The sequence below is a fragment of the Tachyglossus aculeatus genome, chromosome 21 (genome assembly GCF_015852505.1).
Source record: "Tachyglossus aculeatus isolate mTacAcu1 chromosome 21, mTacAcu1.pri, whole genome shotgun sequence".
Lineage (NCBI taxonomy): Eukaryota > Metazoa > Chordata > Mammalia > Monotremata > Tachyglossidae > Tachyglossus > Tachyglossus aculeatus.
The window spans coordinates 3,943,431-3,964,243 of NC_052086.1; the positions used below are offsets into that span (position 1 = coordinate 3,943,431).

Below are 20,813 nucleotides of genomic sequence, written 5' to 3' on the forward strand. Positions count from 1 at the left end.
CTTCTCCCGCCGTGGGTCAGCTCTCTCCAAGCCTCTCGGCCGCAAACTGACCAGGAGACCTGGCTTGGCCCCAGCTTTGACCAGTAGGGCCTGGAGATTGGTGGGGGCGGTTGTCCTCCAGGGCTTCAGGAACCTTGCATGTATTTATGTGATGTCTGTGTATATGTATATATAATAATAGTAATAATGTTGGTATTTGTTAAGCGCTTACTATCAATCAATCATATTTAATCAATCAATCATATTTATTAAGTGCTTACTGTGTGCAGAGCACTGTACTAAGCACTTGGGAAGTACACGTTGGCAACAGTGCCAAGCACTGTTCTAAGCACTGGAGTAGATACAAGGTTATCAGGTTGTCCCACGTGGGGCTCGCAGTCATCATCCCCATTTTACAGATGAGGTAATTGAGGAACAGAGAAGTTAAGTGGCTCGCCCAAGGTCACACAGCTGACAAGTGGCGGAGTCGGGATTAGAACCCATGACCTCTGACTCCCAAGCCCGGGCTCTTTCCAGTAAGCCACGCTGCTGCTCATGTATGTGAGAGGTCCTCGTGACCTCATGTACCCACACGTCTGGAGAGAGAAGCAACATGGCCTAATGGAAAGAGCCCGGGCCTGGGTGTCAGAGGACCTGGGTTCTAATCCCAGCGCTGCTGATTGCTTTTTGTGGGACCTTGGGCAAGTCACTTAACTCCTCCAGGCCCGTTACCTCATCTGTAAAACGGGGCGTTAAGACTGTGAGCCCCGTTTGGGACAGGGACTCTGTTCAACCTGATAACCTGATTATTGTGCATCTATCTCAGCACTTAGTACAGTGCTTGGCACATAGCAAGTGCTTAACAAATACCATAATGAAAAAAAAAAGGGCCTGAAGGCCACATGGACCTCATACATATATGTGTGATATATGTGGATGTGTGTGGATGTAGGTGTGAGCAGGGAACCAGTCTTCCAACTCGGTTATTTTGTAGTCTTGCGAGCGCTTAGTCCAGTGCTCTGCACATAGTAAGTACTTGATAAATGATAGACAGAACAAGAGCGAGAGAGAGAGAGGTCTTTGGTGGTCAGATTGGCTGCAGCCTGCCATGAAATCCAGCCCATGGGGTGGCAGGGTGGAGAAGGGGTGGGTTTGTGTGTGTTTGTGTGTAGCAGGTTGGGGAGGACCAGGTTTCTTGTCAGAGCCTGAGGCCAATGCTGTGCAACCGTGGAGGTCTTTGTCTTTTTACTTCTGCTTCCCGACCTCCCCATCCGCCCGACGCTTCCACTCAAAAGGAGCCTCCCGCTCCAACTCACGTCTGTCAGCGGGCACGCGCCCGGTGCCACTGTGCAGCTCGCTTCTCCTGAGGCCTCCTCATGGCAGCCAGCCGGGGCCTTGCCACGTCCGCGACGCTCCTCCTCCCGAGCTCCAGGCGGGCCCACGGTGCCCCCGGGTCCCGCCACACCACACAGTGCCAATGTGCGTCAGCCCGGCCCCCAGGCTCCCGGTGACGGGCTTTTCCCGGGCGGATGGCGTTGGGGAATGCCGGCGATATTTGGGATTTACTGAGGCCCGCGCGGTGCCAGGACGCACGGGTGACGCCGTCCCGGGTTCGCCGGGCTCGCTGAGAAAGAAGGTGCAGGGTGTTGATGAGATGCGCGGGAAACTGAGGCACAAGGAAGACGTTGGTCACCGGCCACAGCACGGACAATAAATAACAGGCGAGAGGCCCTTCCCCTCCGACCTTCAGGGGCCTGGTGGTCTCTGGGGGGGGTCTCCCTGGGGGACACGACACGGCTGATTGAATGGCTGGGGCTCCGCTGACCCGGGCTCCAGTCCCGCTTCTGCCGCTTGCCTGCAGCGAGAGCTTAGTCGAGTCATTTCACCTCTCTGGGGCTCAGCTACCTCATCCGGGAAATGGGGATAAGATGCTTGTTGTTCTACCATCTTGGAGCTGGCGGCAGATTGGGATGGTGTCTGGCCCCGATTATCTGAACTGAGCCCAGCGCTCAGCGTAGTGTGCATGACCTATAGTCAGCACTACCAGATAATAATAAGAATGAGGATTGATTGATTTGATGGTACTTGTTAAGCACTTACTCTGTGCCAAGCATGGTTCAAAGAATAGGTTCATCAGGTTGGACACAGGCCCTGTCAATCAATCAATCAATCAATCATATTTATTGAGCGCTTACTGTGTGCAGAGCACTGCACTAAGCGCTTGGAAAGTACAAGTTGGCAACATATAGAGGCAGTCCCTACCCAACAGTGGGCTCACAGTCTAGAAGGAAGTCCCGCATGAAGCTCACGGTCTTAAGTAGGAGGGAGCAGGGTTGAATCTCCACTTGGTAGCTGTGGTAACTGAGGCCCAGAGAAGCGAAGCGACGTGCCCATGGTCACCCAGCAGACAAGTGGCAGAACCAGGATTAGAACCCAGGTCCTCTGACTCCCAGGACCACGCTCTGTGATGGACCAGCGGGTCAGGGGCTGGAGTTAGGGCCACAGTCTGAATAGTAATAGTGATGTTGGTACTCTTTTATGGTATTTGTTAAGCGCTTACTATGTGCCAGGCGTTGTCCTAGGCGCTGCCCCACCTCAGTGGGGCAGAAAGGACCCAGTCCCAACTCGGCCCACTTGGAGAACCAGGCCGGAGACGTTCCAGGGACCGGAACGCTGGGCTCCTTCCATTTCTGACCTTCGCTAGATGGGAGCGGGCTTCAGGCGGACGTCTCTGCCCGCCGGCCCACCCGGATAACCCCTGCTGGCCGCTGCCCTGGTGCCAGAGGGGTCCGGGGAGGGTCCCAGATGGGGGGCGGGGGAGCCGGGGTCACCCCTGGTGCCAGCGAGGGGAGGAGGCCGGCCTGGGGAGGCCCATCCAGACGGCTTCTCTGAGCGCCAGCACTTCAAGATGCCCCCACGAGCCCAGCGTTTGCCGCCCACCCCCCCATCGTCAGTGCCCCCTAAAGAGGCGCATCCTCTGTCCTCCAGGTGGCTGGGTAACTGCTGCGTCCCGGGGCGGGGGCGGCCGAGCCCCCCAGCTGGTCCAGCGGGACCACCACGTCGTCCGGGTGCGAGTTCTTGTTCAGTTCCACCACTCGGGGAAGCACGGTGGACCAGCGATCTGCAGAGGACGGAGACGCGGCGATGGGTCTGGGGTCCCGAAGCCGGGAGGACCCTTCCTCCCCTCCAAGAGGGGCATGAGGCGGGGGGACCCCCTCCCTGGCAAGGAACTTCCACCCCCAACCGCCTAGTAGAGTGCTCTACGGAGGAGGCGCTCAATCTATAGAAGCAGCGTGGCTTAGTGGAAAGAGCCCGGGCTTGGGAGTCCGAGGTCGTGAGTTCTAATCCCGGCTCTGCCACTTGTCAGCTGTGTGACTTTGGGCAACTCACTTTTTTTTTTTTAATGACATTTATTAAGCGCTTACTATGTGCACAGCACTGTTCTAAGCGCTGGGGAGGTTACAAGGTGATCAGTTTGTCCCACGGGGGGGCTCACAGTCTTAATCCCCATTTTACAGATGAGGTAACTGAGGCACAGAGAAGTGAAGTGACTTGCCCAAAGTCACACAGCTGACAATTGGCGGAGCTGGGATTCAAACCCATGACCTCTGACTCCAAAGCCCGGGCTCTTTCCACTGAGCCACGCTGCTTCTCTGGGCCTCAGTGACCTCATCTGTAAAATGGGGATGAAGACTGTGAGCCCCACGTGGGACAACCTGATCACCATGTGTCTACCCCATCGCTTAGAACAGTGCTCGGCACATAGTAAGCGCTTAATAAATGCCATCATTATTATTATTATTATTATTATTATACACCTCAATTATTATAACGGTTGTGGTAACGGGCGTGGCCTTTGTGTCAAACTCTGTACTACGCACAGGGGTAGATACAATAGTAAGGATTATGGTATTTGATAAGCACTACAGGTGCTAAGCACTGTAGTAACCGCTGGGGTAGATACAAGGTAACTGAATTGGACACAGTGGGGTGGGGACGGGATCCAATTCGATTACCTCGTGTCTACCCCAGCACTCAGTACCGTGCTTGGCACGTAGTCCCACATAAGGCTCACAGTCTTCATCCCCATTTTACAGACGAGGGAACGGAGGCCCAGAGAAGCAAAGTGACTTGCCCAGGGCCACCCAGCAGTCGAGCGATGGAGCCGGGATGAGAACCCAGCTCCTTCCGATGCCCAGGCCCGGGCTGTACCCGCTAGGCCACACTGCCTCTCCAAGCATCAAGATCAACAGGTCCCACGTGAGAGAACAGGATCAATACCTATAATCTAGAGGGCTTCGGCACTGTGCTAAGCACTGGGGGTGATGGATTGATTGATAACGAAGAACAGCTCCAACCCCCGTGTCATTCTTGGAACTCAGGTATAGAGACCCCCGCCCCCATTTCTTCCCTCACAGGCAGGGTGGCCTAGTGGAAAGAGCCCAGGAAGTCTGTGTCCAACCCAATTTTCTGGCATCCACTCCAATGCTTAGTGTAGTGCTTGGCCCATAGTAAGCGCTTAATGCATACCATTATCATTGTTATTAATAATAATAAATATAATTCATTCATTGATTAGCACAGTGCTTGGGGCCCTACAGTAAGTGCTCAATAAATACAACCGATTGATGGATTAGCACCAGGGCTTCATCAGTTCCATAGCTAGCAATCCTTGCCCCCCTCTCTTCTACGGCTCTCTCCCTTCCTTGCTTCCCCGCCCCAGGGCCAGGACCTAGACTGGAAGCTCCTTGTGGGCAGGAACACGGCCACAACTCTGTAAGATCGCCCTCTCCCCAGCCCGCAGTACAGTGCTCTTGGGGCCCAGTGAAAAGAGCCCAGGGCTCAAAGGAACTGGGTTCTGAGTCTGACGCCACCACTTGTCTGCTGTATGACCTTGGCCAAGTCACTTCACTTTTCTAATAATAATAATAATAATGGCATATGTTAAGCACTTACTACGTGCAAAGCACTGTTCCGAGCGCTGGGGAGGTTACAAGGTGAGCAGGTTGTCCCACGGGGGGCTCACACTCTTAATCCTCATTTTGTTTTTGTTTTTACAGATGAGGGAACTGAGGCACAGAGAAGGTAAGTGACTTGCCCAAAGTCACACAGCTGACAAGTGGCGGAGCCGGGATCAGAACCCATGACCTCTGACTCCCAAGCCCGGGCTCTTTCCGCTGAGCCACGCTGCTTCCCTTAGATTAAGACCGTGAGCCCCACGTGGGACATGGATTGTGTCCAACCCGATTGCTTCGTGTCTATCCCAGCGCTTAGTTCAGTGCCTGGCGCTTGGTGAGCGCTTAAGACATCCTGTTCAAAAGAAGACGCTCAATAACTAGGACCAATGGATGGGCACCCACCTCGCCGGAGCCGGCCCACGGTGTGGGAAAAGCCGTAATACTGGTAGGTGTCGTTCTTGCCCGGATCTTCATTGATGATGCCCAGGTTCTGGTTCCAGTGCGACCAGTTGACTTCGTCAACCCTGAGGCGGGAAGGGCACAGAGCACTGTGTGGCCCCCAGGTGCCCTCCTCCCTCTCAGGCCGTCGGCCCTGAGCTGGCAGGTGCGGGGAAGGTGAAAGAGCCGGGGCGATGCCAAGGCCTTCCGCCTCTTCTGTCTCTCAGGGCCGGCCCCGGCCTGGGACGGAACCGGTCTAACTGGGTCTGGCCTATTCCGGGGACCCTGGGCCCGGGCGGCGGGTTCGGAGACCAGGTGGGAGACGAGCTGGATGCCCGGCCTGGTTTCCTGGGCATCGTGGGTTGCTTTGTGAGATGGGCGGAGTGAGGATGGATGGCCCAGATTCTAGCCCCAACTCCACTGCTGGGTGACCTTAGTATTCATTCTCCAGGATGCCCAGGGGGCTTGTGCCAACTTCAGTGTTAATGGTTCGGCTCCAGCAGGTGGAATCGGGATTAGAACCCGGAACCCCCGGAGGGCTGGATTTTTTTCCCTTGGCCCCACAGGAGCGCGTGGCACAGAGTGAATTCTCTAACTGGGGGGGAACACATTCCTGTCAGGTGCTCCGTGCCAAGTGGGCGTGAGTTGGTGTGAGCAGGCGGGTGTGAACGGGAGGGTGTGAGTTGGCAAGTGTGAGGGAGTGGGGGAGAGTGGGTGGGCAGGAGCCGGCAGATGGGGTCAGACAGGTGTGAGTGGCTAGCTGGCGTCGGACAGGTAGGGCGGGTGGGTGTGAGGGGGCCCGCGAGGGCATTACCTGAAGCACCAGCGGCGGTCCGGCGTGCCATCCACGCCCTTGCCCACGGTGACCATCTCCCCGGAGCGGAAGGCCTTCCTCACAAACACGGGGAAGGAGCGCTCGATGTCCAGGATGGTGGTGGCCCACTGTCAAAAGAGGTCACCGGGGTCCAGCCGGCCGCCACACCCGCCGCCCTCCCTGCCCCCGGGAAAACCCCGGGGCCTGGACAACCGCGAGCCACGGGCCGAGAGCCACGGGCCCGTCTGCCTGAGAGGAGCCCGCGGGGGTGGAGGCAGTGGAGAGAACACGGGCCCAGGGAGTGAGGAGATTCCCCCCTCATTTTGGTCACCACCCCGCTATGGGAGCCCGGGCAATCCACTGAATAATAATAATAATGGCATTCGTTAAGCGCTTATTATGTGCCAGGCACTGCACTAAGAGCTGGGGTGGATACAAGCAGATCAGGTTGGATACAATCCCTTTTAGACTGTGAGCCCACTGTTGGGTAGGGACCGTCTCTATATGTTGCCAACTTGTACTTCCCAAGCACTTAGTACAGTGCTCTGCACACTGTAAGCGCTCAATAAATACAATCGATGATGATGATGATGTCCCATGGTGGGCTCACAGTCTCCATCCCCATTTTACAGGGGGGTTCACTGAAGCCCAGAGAAGTGAAGTGGCCTACCCAAGGCCACTCCAGAAGACAAGCGGCGGAGCCGGGATTAGAACCCGTGACCTCCTGAGTCTCAGGCCCGGGCTCTATCCACTACGCTTAGAGAAGCAGCGTGGCTCAGTGCAAAGAGCCCGGGCTTGGGAGTTGGGAGGTCAACGGTTCTAATCCCGGCTCCGCCACATGTCTGCCGTGTGACCTTGGGCCAGTCACGTCACGTCTCTGAGCCTCAGTTGCCTCATCTGTAAAAGGGGGATTAAGACTTTGAGCCTCACTTGGGACAACCTGAACACCGTGTATCCCCCCAGCGCTTAGAACAGTGCTTTGCACCTAGTAAGCACTTAACAAATGCCATCATCATCATTATTATTACGCCCTGCTGCTCCTCATCGTAAGCGCTTAACCGATACCCCAATTATTATTATTACAGCAAGGGCTCAGTAAAAACCGCTGACGGAGAACGGTGACCGTCCTTTATTACGGCAAGCGCTCGGTGAGCACGGCTGACGGATAGCGGTGACCCGAGGGCGGGGGGCTCGCGGTCCGGGCCCGGGGCCCACCCCCGGCCCCCCGGCCCGCCCCACCTGTAGCTTCCAGATGTGCTTGCTCTGTTTGGACACCTGGCCCACGGTCTCCCCCATGAGAGCGATAAGCATGTTGAGCAGGAGGACGAAGGTCAGGATGATGTAGGTGACCAGCAGGACGACGAAGACCACCGGGTATTTGGTGCTGCCCAGCATGTCCAAGTCCCCCATGCCGATGGTCAGCTTGAACAGGTCCAGCAGGAAGGCGCTGAAGGTCTCGCTGTCCCGGCAGGACGGGTAGGTGGGCACCGTGCAGTTGGACTGGTCCCTGGGACAGGCCTCCCTGCCCGGGCAGGGATTCAGGAGGGACACCAGGGCTGCCGGGGGGCAGAGGGGCACGGACAGGTCGGTTTGGACATGGATACCTCCCAAGGACGCTCAGGGAATGCCGCCGAGAAGCAGCGTGGACTTCGCGAAAAGAGCCCAGGCCCGGGAGCCAGATTCATTCATTCAATCGTATTTATTGAGCGCTTAGTGTGTGCAGAGCACTGTACTAAGCGCTTGATGACTTTTAGACTTTTAGACTGTGAGCCCACTGTTGGGTAGGGACTGTCTCTATATGTTGCCAACTTGTACTTCCCAAGCTCTTAGTACAGTGCTCAATAAATACGATTGATTGATCGATTGATGACCTGGGTTCTAATCCCAGCTCCACCCCACGACTGCTGTGGGACCCTGGGCAAGTCACGTCAGTTCTCTGGGCCTCAGTTCCCTCCTCATCATCATAATAATGGCATTTATTAAGCGCTTACTATGTACAGAGCACTGTTCTAAGCGCTGGGGAGGTTACAAGGTGATCAGGTTGTCCCACGGGGGGCTCCCAGTCTTCATCCCCAATTTACAGATGAGGGAACTGAGGCCCGGAGAAGTGAAGTGACTTGCCCAAAGTCACACAGCTGACAAGTGGTGGAGCCGGGATTTGAACCCATGACCTCTGACACCAAAGCCCGGGCTTTTTTCACTGAGCCATGCTGCTTCTCATCAGTAAAATGGGGATGGAGACTGTGAGCCCCATGTGGGATGGGGACTGTGTCCAATTCGATTTGCTTGTTATCCAGCGCTTAGAACAGTGCTTTGCACATAGCAAGCGCTTAACAAATACTATCATTATTATTATCTACCCCAGAGATAATAATATAGTGCCTAGCACAGGATAAGCACTTAATCAATCAATCAATCGTATTTATTGAGCGCTTACTGTGTGCAGAGCACTGTACTAAGCGCTTGATGACCTGGTTTCTAATCCTGGCTCCACCCCACGACTGCTGTGGGACCTTAGGCAAGTCACTTCAATTCTCTGGGCCTCAGTTCCCTCATCAGTAAAATGGGGATGGAGACTGTGAGCCCCATGTGGGATGCGGACTGTGTCAAATTCGATTTGCTTGTTATTCAGTGCTTAGAACAGTGCTTTGCACATAGTAAGCGCTTAACAAATACTATCATTATTATTATCTACCCCAGAGATGATAATATAGTGCCCAGCACAGAATAAGAACTTAATCAATCAATCAATCAATCGTATTTATTGAGCGCTTACTGTGTGCAGAGCACTGTACTAAGCGCTTGGGAAGTACAAGTTGGCAACATATAGAGACGGTCCCTACCCAACAGTGGGCTCACAGTATAAACACCATGGTTATTCTTATGAGTAGAAAGAGCATGAGCCTGCGAGTCAGAAGGACCTGGGTTCTAATCCCAGCTCCGCCCCACCTCTGCTGTGGGACCTTGGGCAAGTCGCTTGACTTCTCTGGCCTCAGTCCCCTCGTCTGTAAAATGGGGGCTAAGACCGTGACCCCCATATTGTTTTACCTATTTGTATTAATGTCTGTCTCCCCCTCTAGACCGTGAGCTCGTTGTTGGGTAGGGACCGTCCCTATATGCTTCCAACTTGTTCTTCCCAAGCGCTTAGTACAGTGCTCTGCACACAGTAAGCGCTCAATAAATATGATTGAATGAATGAATGAATGAATGAATGACGGGGGCTGTGTCCAGCCCAATTTGCTTGTTATCCCTGGGGTGGATAACACGTAGTAGGCACTTAACAAATGCCATATTATTATTATTATCATTATTGTTATTATAATAATCGTCGTCATTGTTAAAACTGAGCACTTGAGAGAAGGCGGGCAAAGACCCTCTCTGGGTGAAAGAAGCTGGAGAAAGGGCGAGTCTAAGGGTGAGGGCCTCGGTCTCCCCTTTAGCCTGCCGAGGATCTGCCCCTGCGGGAGGCCTTCACTCACCTGAGGCGTAGCCGATCATGAATAGCAGGTAGACCAGCAGGAAACGGAACAGGTCCTTGAACAGGATCTAGAAGCCCCCCGAGTTGAGGTCAGGAAGAGCTCTTCCTCCTCCTCCTCCTCCTCCTCCTCCTCAATCGTATTTATTGAGCGCTTACTGTGTGCAGAGCACTGTACTAAGCGCTTGGGAAGTCCAATTTGGCAACATAGAGAGACAGTCCCTACCCAATAGTGGGCTCACAGTCTAAAAGGGGGAGACAGAGAACAAAACCAAACATACTAACAAAGTAAAATAAATAGAATAGATATGTACAAGTAAAATAAATAGAGTAATAAATATGTACAAACATATATACATATATACAGGTGCTGTGGGGAAGGGAAGGAGGTAAGATGGGGGGGTGGAGAGGGGGACGAGGGGGAGAGGAAGGAAGGGGCTTAGTCTGGGAAGGCCTCCTGGAGGAGGTGAGCTGTCAGTAGGGCAGAAGAGAGCTAGCTTGGCGGATGGGCAGAGGGAGGGCATTCTCCTCCTCCTCCTCCTCCAACCAGCCTAGCTCTGCCTCCCCTCGTCCCCCTCCCCAACCCTGCCTCCCCCCTCCTTCCCTCCTCTTCTTCTCAACAAGCCCTTTTCCCAACACGCTCTTTCAGTCCCGCACACGCCGAGAACACGCAGCCGTACAGGCGAGGACAGATGGCCAACTCGGAGCCTGGCGGGTATGAGCAAGCACCAAGAGCCTGCATTCCCCCCAGGCCAAGACGACACAGGGCAGTGTGGCTTAGCGGGTAGAGCCCGGGCTTGGGAGTCAGAAGGATCTGGGTTCTAGTCCCGGCTCCGCCACTTGTCTGCTGTGACCTGGGGCAAGTCGCTTCACTTCTCGGGGCCTCAGTTCCCTCATCTGGAGAATGGGGATAAAGACCGTGAACCCCACGTGGGACAGGGACTGTGTCCAACCTGATTAGCTTATATCTATCCCAGAGCTTAGACCAGTACTTGACACATAGTAAGCGCTTAACAATACCGTCATTGTCATTATTATTATTATTATTATTAGCCATAAGTGGAGCACAAATGGCTAATTCAGAGCTGTGTATGTAGCAGTACCAACCAAGAGCATGCAGTCCCACAGACCAATAATAACAATAAAAATAATAACAGCAATGGTATTTAAGTGCTTACTACGTGCCAGGCACTGTACAAAGCGCTGGGGTGGAGTCAAACAAACTGGGTTGGACACAGTCCCTGTCCCACGTTGGATTCACAGTCTTAACCTCCATTTTTCAGATGAGGGAACTGAGGCCCAGAGAAGCGAAGCGACTTGCCCAAAGTCACACAGCAGACAGATGGCGGAGCCGGGGTTAGAACTCACGACCTTCTGACTCCGAGACCCGTGTCCTATCCTCTACGCTAGGCCGCTTCCACTAATGCACTGGGCGTCCCATGCACGCATACACCCAAGCGTGCAGGCCTGCACACAGACCCCGACCCGCATGCACGTGAACACACCGAGTGCAGCGTGAAAAGCCCGCACGTTGGCACCCGTGCCTAGGACCCCCAGGCCCGGGCGGCCACGGACAGCCTGTGGCCCGGCCCGGGCCCACCGCCCGCCTCCCACCCCGGCCCGCGGTGTCCGGCGGGCACCTTCTGGATCATGATGCTGTAGGTTCCGGTCAGCTTGAGGCCGCGAGTGAAGTAGAGGGCATTCATCCAGCCCAGGACCAGCGCGAACACCATGACGGCCTCGTAGGCCTCCACCCCGCCCAGGTACAGCCCGGCCGACACCATCACCAGCACCGAGTAGATGAAGCTGCAGGCGGGCGGAGGGACGGGGGGGTCACCCTCCCTGGCGGGCCTGGGGGTGGGCTGGGGTCACACTCCCTGGGGGGCAGGCCTGGGAACGGGGAGAGGTGGAGGGTGGGCTGAGGACAGACCCAGGTAGGGGTGGGGAGAGGGAGAGAGATGGGTGGGGGGCCACCAGCCATAGGCCCCAGTGCCCATGGTCCATTTTGCCCCCCTCCCCCCGGACCCCAACACTGAGCTCTCCAGCTCCACTGGGGTATAGGGCCAGACGGGCAGTCTGCCCGCTCCCCAAAATAGAAGCTGGTTGCCCCGGCTCCCCCAGTTTCCCCACCCATCCCGCATGGCCCACTTCCCCACCAGTCCATCCCACGCCCACCAGTCCACCCCGTTCCCCCACCGCACGGCCGCTTACTAGAGCAGCTGGAAAGAGCCGTCGATGAAGAGCGAGTTCACCCCAGGACATTTCTTCATGAACAGGTCCTTTATCTGCGGGGCGGGAGCGGAAGGCGTGGAGAGGGCCGGCCGGATGGATGGACAGATGGGGTTGGAGGGAGGGAGAGAAGGAAGGATGGGGGTGAAGGAGCCATGTAGAAGGAGAGGCCAGAGCTGGAGGAGTGGGGAGAGCCGGGGCCGGGGAGGGGAGGAAAGGGGAAGGAAGGGGTGGGATGGGTGGGCCCGCGCACACTCACGTTGGTGAAGAAGAAGAGGACGCCTGTGAAGACGGTCACCAGCTCCCCGGCCAGGCGCAAGTAGTCCACGGGAGTCTGATAAGGGTACGGGGGCTGGGGATCGCAGGCCGGGGCTCAGGAAACCCGCTCTGGGACCCCTCGGCCGCCCCAGCCCGGCCGCCCCTTCGTACCCATCGGCCACCCGCTGCTCTCCCGGCCCTCCCTGGACTCCATCCCCAACCCCTTCCCCACCCTCCCTACGCCCCTCCCCGTGCCCAGCAGTGAGATCTTGGTGGCTCCAGCTCAGGAGGTAGGGGTAAAAGGGAAGGGGATCGGAAGAAGAGGAAGACTGTCCCCCTACTCTCTGCCTCTGCCCCCTACTCACATTTCTCTGCCCCCTCCCGCTCTCTATCTCTGCCCACCCTCAGAGGTCTCTGCCGTGCAGGACGGAGGGGTGGGCACTGGCTAGGGGTGGAAAAGACCATCAGCGCTTTGAGGGCAAGGGGACCCCGTCTATGTTGACTGAATTTATCGTATCGACTGCTCTGCCCCTTGTGAGCGCTCAGTATGTAGGCAGAGGAAAGGCGGCCCCCCGAGAGAGGAGATGGGCAGGGCTGCGGGGCAGCGGCACTGACCGGGCCCTGCAGCGGGCGGTAGTAGGCGGTCAGGGTGAAGATGACCATGGCGCAGAGGTAGGAGACCACGCTGATGTAGAAGGACACGGCACCGAACTTGCGCCACTTGTCTCTCAGCAGCTCGTTGATGGGCTCCACGGCCAACATCTCATGGCGGTTCTGGGGGCGGGCCGGGGGTCAGCGGGTCAGGGGGTGGGGCAGAGAGCAGGAGCAGGCCTTCAGGACCGTTTCCCCCTGCAGGGTATCCTGGCAGGAGGCCCCACCCCCTCGTTGCCCCCCACCCCAGTGCCAGTGCTCCTCATAATAATAATAATAATAATGATGGCATTTATTAAGCACTTACTATGTGCAAAGCACCGTTCTAAGCGCTGGGGAGGCTACAAGGTGATCAGGTTGTCCCACAGGGGGCTCACAGTCTTAGACTGTGAGCCCACTGTTGGGTAGGGACTGTCTCTGTATGTTGCCATCTTGTACTTCCCAAGCGCTTAGTACAGTGCTCTGCACACAGTAAACGCTCAATAAATACGATTGATTGATCCCCAGTTGACAGGTGAGGTCACTGAGGCCCAGAGAAGTGAAGTGACTTGCCCAAAGTCACGAAGCTGGCAATTGGCGGAGCTGGGATTTGAACCCATGACCTTTTTTTAAAAAATGGCATTTATTAAGCGCTTACTATGTGCAAAGCACTGTTCTAAGCGCTGGGGAGGATATAAGGTGATCAGGTTGTCCCACGTGGGGCTCACAGTCTTAATCCCCATTTTCCAGATGAGGCGACCGAGGCCCACAGAGGCCCAAAGTCACCCAGCTGACAAGTGGCGGAGCCGGGATTTGAACCCCTGCCCTCCGCCTCCCAAGCCCGGGCTCCTTCCACTGAGCCACGCTGCTCCTCACGCAGGGAGCGCCCACCTCGATCTTGCTGTTGTACACAAGGATCTCAAGCACGGAGGCCTCCTCGCCGCAGGTGTCCAGGGAGGAGAGGTCGTACAGGGAGGAGTAGACGGGGCCATAGGCCCAGTCCTTGAACTTGCGGGACAGGTGTCGCACCTCCTCGTCCTTCACCTCCCGCCGGATGATGTGCTGGAACACCTGCGGGACCCAAGGGGGCACGGAGGGTGGGCATGGACCATTCCCAAAAAGGGGCAGCGGACACTTCGTGGCGGCCGAGGGCGGCGTGGCTTAGCGGAAAGAGCCCCGGCTTGGGGGAGAGAGAGGACGTGGGTTCTAATCAATCAATCGTATTTATTGAGCGCTTACTATGTGCAGAGCACTGTACTAAGCGCTTGGGAAGTACAAATTGGCAACACATAGAGACAGTCCCTACCCAACAGTGGGCTCACTGTCTAAAAGGGGGAGACAGAGAACAGAACCAAACATACCAACAAAATAAAATAAATAGGATAGAAATGTACAAGTAAAATAAATAAATAAATAGAGTAATAAATATGTACAACCATATATACATATATACAGGTGCTGTGGGGAAGGGAAGGAGGTAAGATGGGGGGATGGACTGCTGGGTGACCTTGGGCCAACCCCTTCCCTTCTCTGTGCAACAGTTCCCTCATCTGGAAAATGGGGATGAAGACTGTGAGCCCCACGTGGGACAACCTGATGACCTTGTTTGTATGTGTTTGGCACATAGTAAGTGCTTAACAAATACTATAATTAATTAATCAGAGCGGGGAGACAGGCATCGATACTTATTTCGTATCTATCCCATTCATTCATTCAGTCGTATTTATCGAGCGCTTACTGTGTGCGGAGCACTGGACTAAGCGCTTGGGAAGTACAAGTTGGCAACATAGAGAGACGGTCCCTACCCAGCAGCGGGCTCACAGTCTTATTATCCAATATTTTTGTTCTGACAATCCCAGCTCCGCCAACTGTCAGCCGTGTGACTTTGGGCAAGTCACTTAGCTTCTCTGGGCCTCAGTTCCCTCATCTGTAAAATGGGGATTAAGACTGTGAGCCCCACGTGGGACAACCTGATCACCTTGTAACCTCCCCAGCGCTTAGAACAGTGCTTTGCACATAGTAAGCGCTTAATAAATGCCATTAAAAAAAAGTGCTTAACAAATACTATAATTAATCAGAGCGGGGAGACAGGCATCGATACTTATTTCATATCTATCCCATTCATTCATTCAACCGTATTTATTGAGCGCTTACTGTGTGCAGAGCACTGGACTAAGCGCTTGGGAAGTACAAGTTGGCAACATATAGAGCCGGTCCCTACCCAGCAGCAGGCTCACAGTCTTATAATCCAATATTTTTGTTCTGTTAATTGCATGAAACCTTTTTGAGGGATTTGTTTACTACATACCAGGCACTGTACTACGTGCGGGGGTAGATACAAGCTAATCATGTTGGACACAGTACATGTTCCACAGTGGAGTCAGAGTCTTAATCCCCATTTTAAAAATGAGGAAACTGAGGCACGGATAAATTCCAGCGCTTAGAACAGCGCTTGGCACATAGTAAGCGCTTAACAAATACTAAAATAATCGGAGCGGGGAGACAGGCGTCAATACTTATTTTGTATCTACCCTAGCGCCTAAAACAGTGCTTGGCACATAGTAAGCGCTTACCAAGTACTATAAATAATTGTAGTGGGGAGACAGGCATCAATACTTATTTTGTATCTACCCTAGTGCCTAAAACAGCGCTTGGCACATAGTAAGCACTTACCAAGTACTATAAATAATCAGAGTGGGGAGACAGGCATCAATACTTATTTTGTATCTACCTCAGCGCTTAGAACAGTGCTTGACACATAGTAAGTGCTTAACAAATATTATAATTAATTAATCAGAGTGGGGAGACAGGCATCGATACTTATTTTGTACCTATCCCAGCACTTAGAACAGCGCTTGGCACATAGTAAGCGCTTAACAAATAATACTATAAATAATCGGAGTGGGGAGACAGGCATCGATACTTATTTTGTATCTACCCTAGCACCTAAAACAGCGCTTGGCACATAGTAAACGTTTACCAAGTACTATAATAATAATACTAATAATAATAATAATAATAATGGCATTTGTTAAGTGCTTACTATGTACAGAGCACTGTTCTAAGCGCTGGGAGGGATACAAGGTGATCAAGTTATCCCACATGGGGCTCACAGTCTTAATCCCCATTTTACAGATGAGGTAACTGAGGCTCAGAGATGTTGTGGCTTGCCTAAGGTCACACAGCAGACATGTGGCGGAGCCGGAATTCGAACCCATGACCTCTGACTCCAAAGCCCGTGCTCTTTCCACTGAGCCATGCTGCTTCTCTTGAGCCATTCTGCTTCTATAAATAATCGGAGTGGGGAGACAAGCATCAATACTTATTTTGTATCTACCTCAGCGCTTAGAACAGTGCTTGACACATAGTAAGTGCTTAACAAATATTATAATCAATTAATCTGAGCAGGGAGACAGACATCAGTACTTATTTTGTATCTACTCCAGCACTTAGTACCATGCCCGGCAGAAAGTAAGAGCATAACAACTGTAGTACAGTGCTAGTACAGTGCTAAGCGCTTAGTACAGTGCTCTGCACACAGTAAGCGCTCAACAAATACGAATGAATAAACACGACTGAATGAACAAATACCATTAAAGAGAAAAAGTGTGGCAAAGCCAGGATTAGAACCCGATCTCATGGTTTAGTGGCTAGAGTCCGGGCCTGGGAGACAGAAGGTCGTGGGTTCTAATCCCGGCTCCGCCGCTTGTCTGCTGGGTGACCTTGGGCAAGTCACTTCACTTCTCTGTGCTTCACTGACCTCATCTGGAAAATGGGGGGTGAAGACTGTGAGCCCCACATGGGACAACCTGATGACGTTGTATCTACCCCAGCGCTTAGAACAGTGTTTGGCATATAGTAGGCGCTTAACAAATACCATCGTTATTATTATTATTATTATTATTATTATTATTATTATTATTATTTTGACCTCTAGGCCCGGGCTTTTTCCGGTAGGAATCATCGGCCTTAAATTGGGTTTCTTGGGATTCAGGCTGAGGCGTCACGGCACCAGGCTGTTGTAAATGCCAACAGCGGCCACCAGGGGGCAACATTCAACTGAGTTTGGAGGCTGAATAATAATCAATCAATCGTCATCATCATCATCAATCGTATTTATTGAGCGCTTGCTATGTGCAGAGCACTGTACTAGGCGCTTGGGAAGTACAAATTGGCAACATATAGAGACAGTCCCTACCCAACAGTGGGCTCAATAATGATGGCATCTGTTAAGTGCTTACTATGTGCAGAGCGCTGTCCTAAGCGCTGGGCAGGTTATAGCCCTCCCTCTGCCCACCTGCCAAGCTAGCTCTCTTCCTCCCTTTAAGGCCCTACTGAGAGCTCACCTCCTCCAGGAGGCCTTCCCACACTGAGCCCCTTCCTTCCTCTCCCCCTCGCCCCCCTCTCCATCCCCCACATCTTACCTCCTTCCCTTCCCCACAGCACCTGTATATATGTATATATGTTTGTACATATTTATTACTCTATTTATTTTACTTGTACATATCTAATCTATTTATTTTATTTTGTTGGTATGTTTGGTTTTGTTCTCTGTCTCCCCCTTTTAGACTGCGAGCCCACTGTTGGGTAGGGACTGTCTCTATATGTTGCCAACTTGTGCTTCCCAAGTGCTTAGTACAGTGCTCTGCACACAGTAAGCACTCAATAAATACGATTGATTGATTGATTGATTGATACAGAGTAATCAGGTTGTCCCACAGGGGGCTCACAGTCTTAATCCCCATTTTACAGATGAGGCAACTGAGGAACAGAGAATAATAATAATAATAATAATAATGACATTTATTAAGTGCTTACTATGTGCAGAGCACTGTTCTAAGGTTGTCCCACAGGGGGTTCACAGTCTTAATCCCCATTTTACAGATGAGGCAACTGAGGCACAGAGAATAATAACAATGACATTTGTTAAGTGCTTACTATGTGCAAAGCACCGTTCTAAGCGCTGGGGAGAAGACAAGGTGATCAGGTTGTCCCACGGGGGGCTCACAGTCTTAATCCCCATTTTACAGATGAGGGAACTGAGGCCCAGAGAAGTTAAGTGACTTGTCCAAGGTCACACAAAAGGCAAGCGGCAGAGCCGGGATTTGAATCCTTGTCTGTCTGTCTGTCTGCCATCGCTTTTCGGCTGTGTGACCTGGAGCAAGTCACCTCACTTTTCTGGGCCTCCGTTCTCTCATTCATTCATTGAATCCTATTTGTTGAGCGCTTCCTGTGTGCAGAGCACTGTACTAGGCGCTTGGAAAGGACATTCCGGCAACAGATAGAGACAATCCCTACCCAACCACAAGCTCACAGTCTAGAAGGGGCTTACAGTCTCATCTGTGGGAGTCCACGTGGGAGGCAAAACAGGGAATTGATTCCCATTTTACGGAAGAGGGAGGCCCAGAGAAGAGACGTGACTCGGCCCAGGTCACCCAGCAGATTACGCGGCGGAACCCAGGCCCTCTGATCCCCAGGCCCGTTCCTTTTGCATTGAGCCGCACCGTGCGTGTCTGTGGGCCCCGATGGAGCCGCCGGGTCCGGGTGGGTGAGGGTGGCGGGGCATCTGGCGGGAGGTTGCCCCCGACTCACCCCGATCTTCCCGGTCTTGGCGGCCATCATGAGCGGGGAGAGGCCGTCGTTGTTGAGCACGGTCTCCAGGTGGCTGTCGGGGAAGAGCTTGGTGCACTGCACCAGGAGCAGGTCGTACATCTTGGTGACGAACTTGGTGTTGTCGCGGGTGTTGTCGGCGATGGCCACCAGCGCGTGCAGCACCGTGTTGCCGCGCGAGTCCTGCCGCCGCAGGTCGGCCTTCTTGTGCGGGTTGCCCGTCAGGTAGTTGACGATGTGCGGCTGGTTGGTGCAGGCCGCCAGGGACAGGGGCAGCTCGCCTGGCAGTGGGGGGGACGCGGCCGAGGGAGGGCCGAGGAGGTCAGCCGGGGGGTCGGGAGGGGAAGGGGGGTCAGGGGAGGGGGAGAATCAGTGGTTGGGGAGGTGTATATCACCCCCACCCCCTCGCAGGGGTCCTGCGCCACCCCTCAGTTTCTCCCCCGCCCCGCCCTCCCCACCAGACCGCTGGCCCCCGCTCCCCCCGGCCTTACCGAAGTAGAAGTAGCCCCCCTCATCCTTGGGCTGGAAGAAGCGTCCGCGGGCCTGGGCATGCACGTCGGCTCCCAGGGCCACCAGCAGCTCCACGTAATGTTTGCAGCGACGCTCGATCGCAATGTGCAGCGCGGTCTGGCCTGGGGACGCAAATAAACCCAGCCGCAGGGCAGGGGGACTGACTTACTGAGCGCTCACCGGGCGTGGAACACTCTACTGAGTGCTTAGGAGAGGACAATTCAATAATAATAGTTGTGGTGTTCGTTAGCTTACAATGTGCTCGGCACGGTACTAAGCACTGGGGTGGATGCAAGATAATCAGGTAAGACACAGTCTCCGTCTCACATGCGGCTCACTGTCTCAATCCCCACTTTACAGATGAAGGAACTGAGGCCCAGAGAAGTGGAGTGACTTGGCCAAGGTCACACAGCAGACAAGTGGCCGAGCCGGGATAAGAATCCAGGTAATAATAATAATAATGATGGTATTTATTAAGCGCTTACTATGTGCAAAGCACTGTTCTAAGTGCTGGGGAGGTTACAAGGTGATTGGGTTGGACACAGTCTCCGTCTCACGTGCGGCTCACTGTCTCAGTCCCCACTTTACAGATGAAGGAACTGAGGCCCAGAGAAGTGAAGTGACTTGGCCAAGGTCACACTGCAGACAAGTGGCCTAGCCGGGATTAGAATCCAGATAATAATAATAATAATAATAATGGCATTTATTAAGTGCTTACTATGTGCAAAGCACTGTTCTAAGCACTGGGGAGGTTACAAGGTGATCAGGTTGAACCATGGGGTGCTCACAGTCTTCATCCCCATTTTACAGATGAGGTTATTGAGGTCAAGTGAAGTGATTTGCCCAAAGTCACACAGCTGACAATTGGCAGAGGCGGAATTTGAACCCATGACCTCCGACTCCTGGGCCCGGGTTCTTTCCACTAGGCCAAGCTCCTTCTTAACTGTATTAGGCACCTTGAGAAGATACAAGTGAATCGGGTTGGACCCAGCTGATGGGGAAATGGACATGAGTTAGTGATTCAGGAACGGAGTCTGTATTTCCAGAGTCTGCCTAGTCCTCTCCAACCAAATTGCTATCATCATCATCAATCGTATTTATTGAGCGCTTACTGTGTGCAGAGCACTGTACTAAGCACTTAGGAAGTACAAGCTGGCATTCATTCAGTCATATTTATTGAGCGCTTACTGTGTGCAGAGCTCTGTACTAAACGCTTGGCAGAGAACAATAGAAAACTGAACAGACACATTCCCTGCCCACAACGAGCTGACAGGCTAGAGGGCTTAGTTGAGGAAGACCTCTTGGAGCGGGAATTTTAATAAGGCTTTGGAGGTGGGGAGAGTGGTAGTCTGTTGGATAAGGAAGGGGTGGTGGGCATCCCAGGCCAGAGGCAGGACGTGGGTGAGAGGTCGGCGGAGAGATAGACGAGATGGAGGTCGGTGAGAAGGTTGGCGTTAGAGGAGCCAAGCGTGCGGGCTGGGTTGGAGGAGGAGAGCAGCGAGGTGAGGGAGGAGGGGGTGACGTTTAAAGCCGACGGTGATGAGTTTCTGTTGGATGTGGAAGTGGACGGGTAGCCCCTGGAGGGTCTTGAGGAGTGGGGAAACGCGGACTGAACGTTTTTGCAGAAAAATGATCCGGGCAGCAGAGCAAAGTCTGGACTGGATTGGGGAGGGGTAGGAGGCGGGGAGGTCAGTGAGGAGGCCGATACGGTCATCAAGGCGGGATAGAAATGCTTGGATTAACGCACTAGGAGTTTGGATGGAGAGGGAAGGGCCAATTCAGGAGGTGGCGGGAAGGTTGAAGCGACAGGATTTAGCGACATATTAAGTCTGGGGGGGGGGGGAAGAGAGAGAGAGAGGAGAGAGGAGAGAGAGAGAGAGAGAGAGAGAGAGAGAGAGGAGTTGAGGATAAT

At 53.8% G+C, this 20,813-nt stretch overlaps 1 protein-coding gene across 2 annotated transcripts in view; it reads right to left on the reverse strand.

Moving 5' to 3' along the window:
- Nucleotides 1-2,926: 2,926 nt before the first annotated feature.
- Nucleotides 2,927-20,813, reverse strand: part of TRPV4 (transient receptor potential cation channel subfamily V member 4) — a 36,707-nt gene continuing 18,820 nt past the window's right edge. The window contains exons 5-16 of one of the 2 annotated variants that reach the window (XM_038762978.1): nt 18,883-19,023; nt 18,374-18,672; nt 13,673-13,852; nt 12,767-12,925; nt 12,153-12,245; nt 11,876-11,949; nt 11,305-11,470; nt 9,669-9,735; nt 7,429-7,745; nt 6,190-6,317; nt 5,340-5,461; nt 2,927-3,100 (exon numbers count right to left, since the gene is read on the reverse strand). In XM_038762978.1, coding sequence (XP_038618906.1) covers nt 2,940-3,100; nt 5,340-5,461; nt 6,190-6,317; nt 7,429-7,745; nt 9,669-9,735; nt 11,305-11,470; nt 11,876-11,949; nt 12,153-12,245; nt 12,767-12,925; nt 13,673-13,852; nt 18,374-18,672; nt 18,883-19,023 — 1,907 coding nt within the window. In that variant the 3' untranslated portion in view covers nt 2,927-2,939. The remainder of the gene's footprint in view (nt 3,101-5,339; nt 5,462-6,189; nt 6,318-7,428; nt 7,746-9,668; nt 9,736-11,304; nt 11,471-11,875; nt 11,950-12,152; nt 12,246-12,766; nt 12,926-13,672; nt 13,853-18,373; nt 18,673-18,882; nt 19,024-20,813) is intronic. The other variant, XM_038762979.1, reaches the window with a different exon arrangement.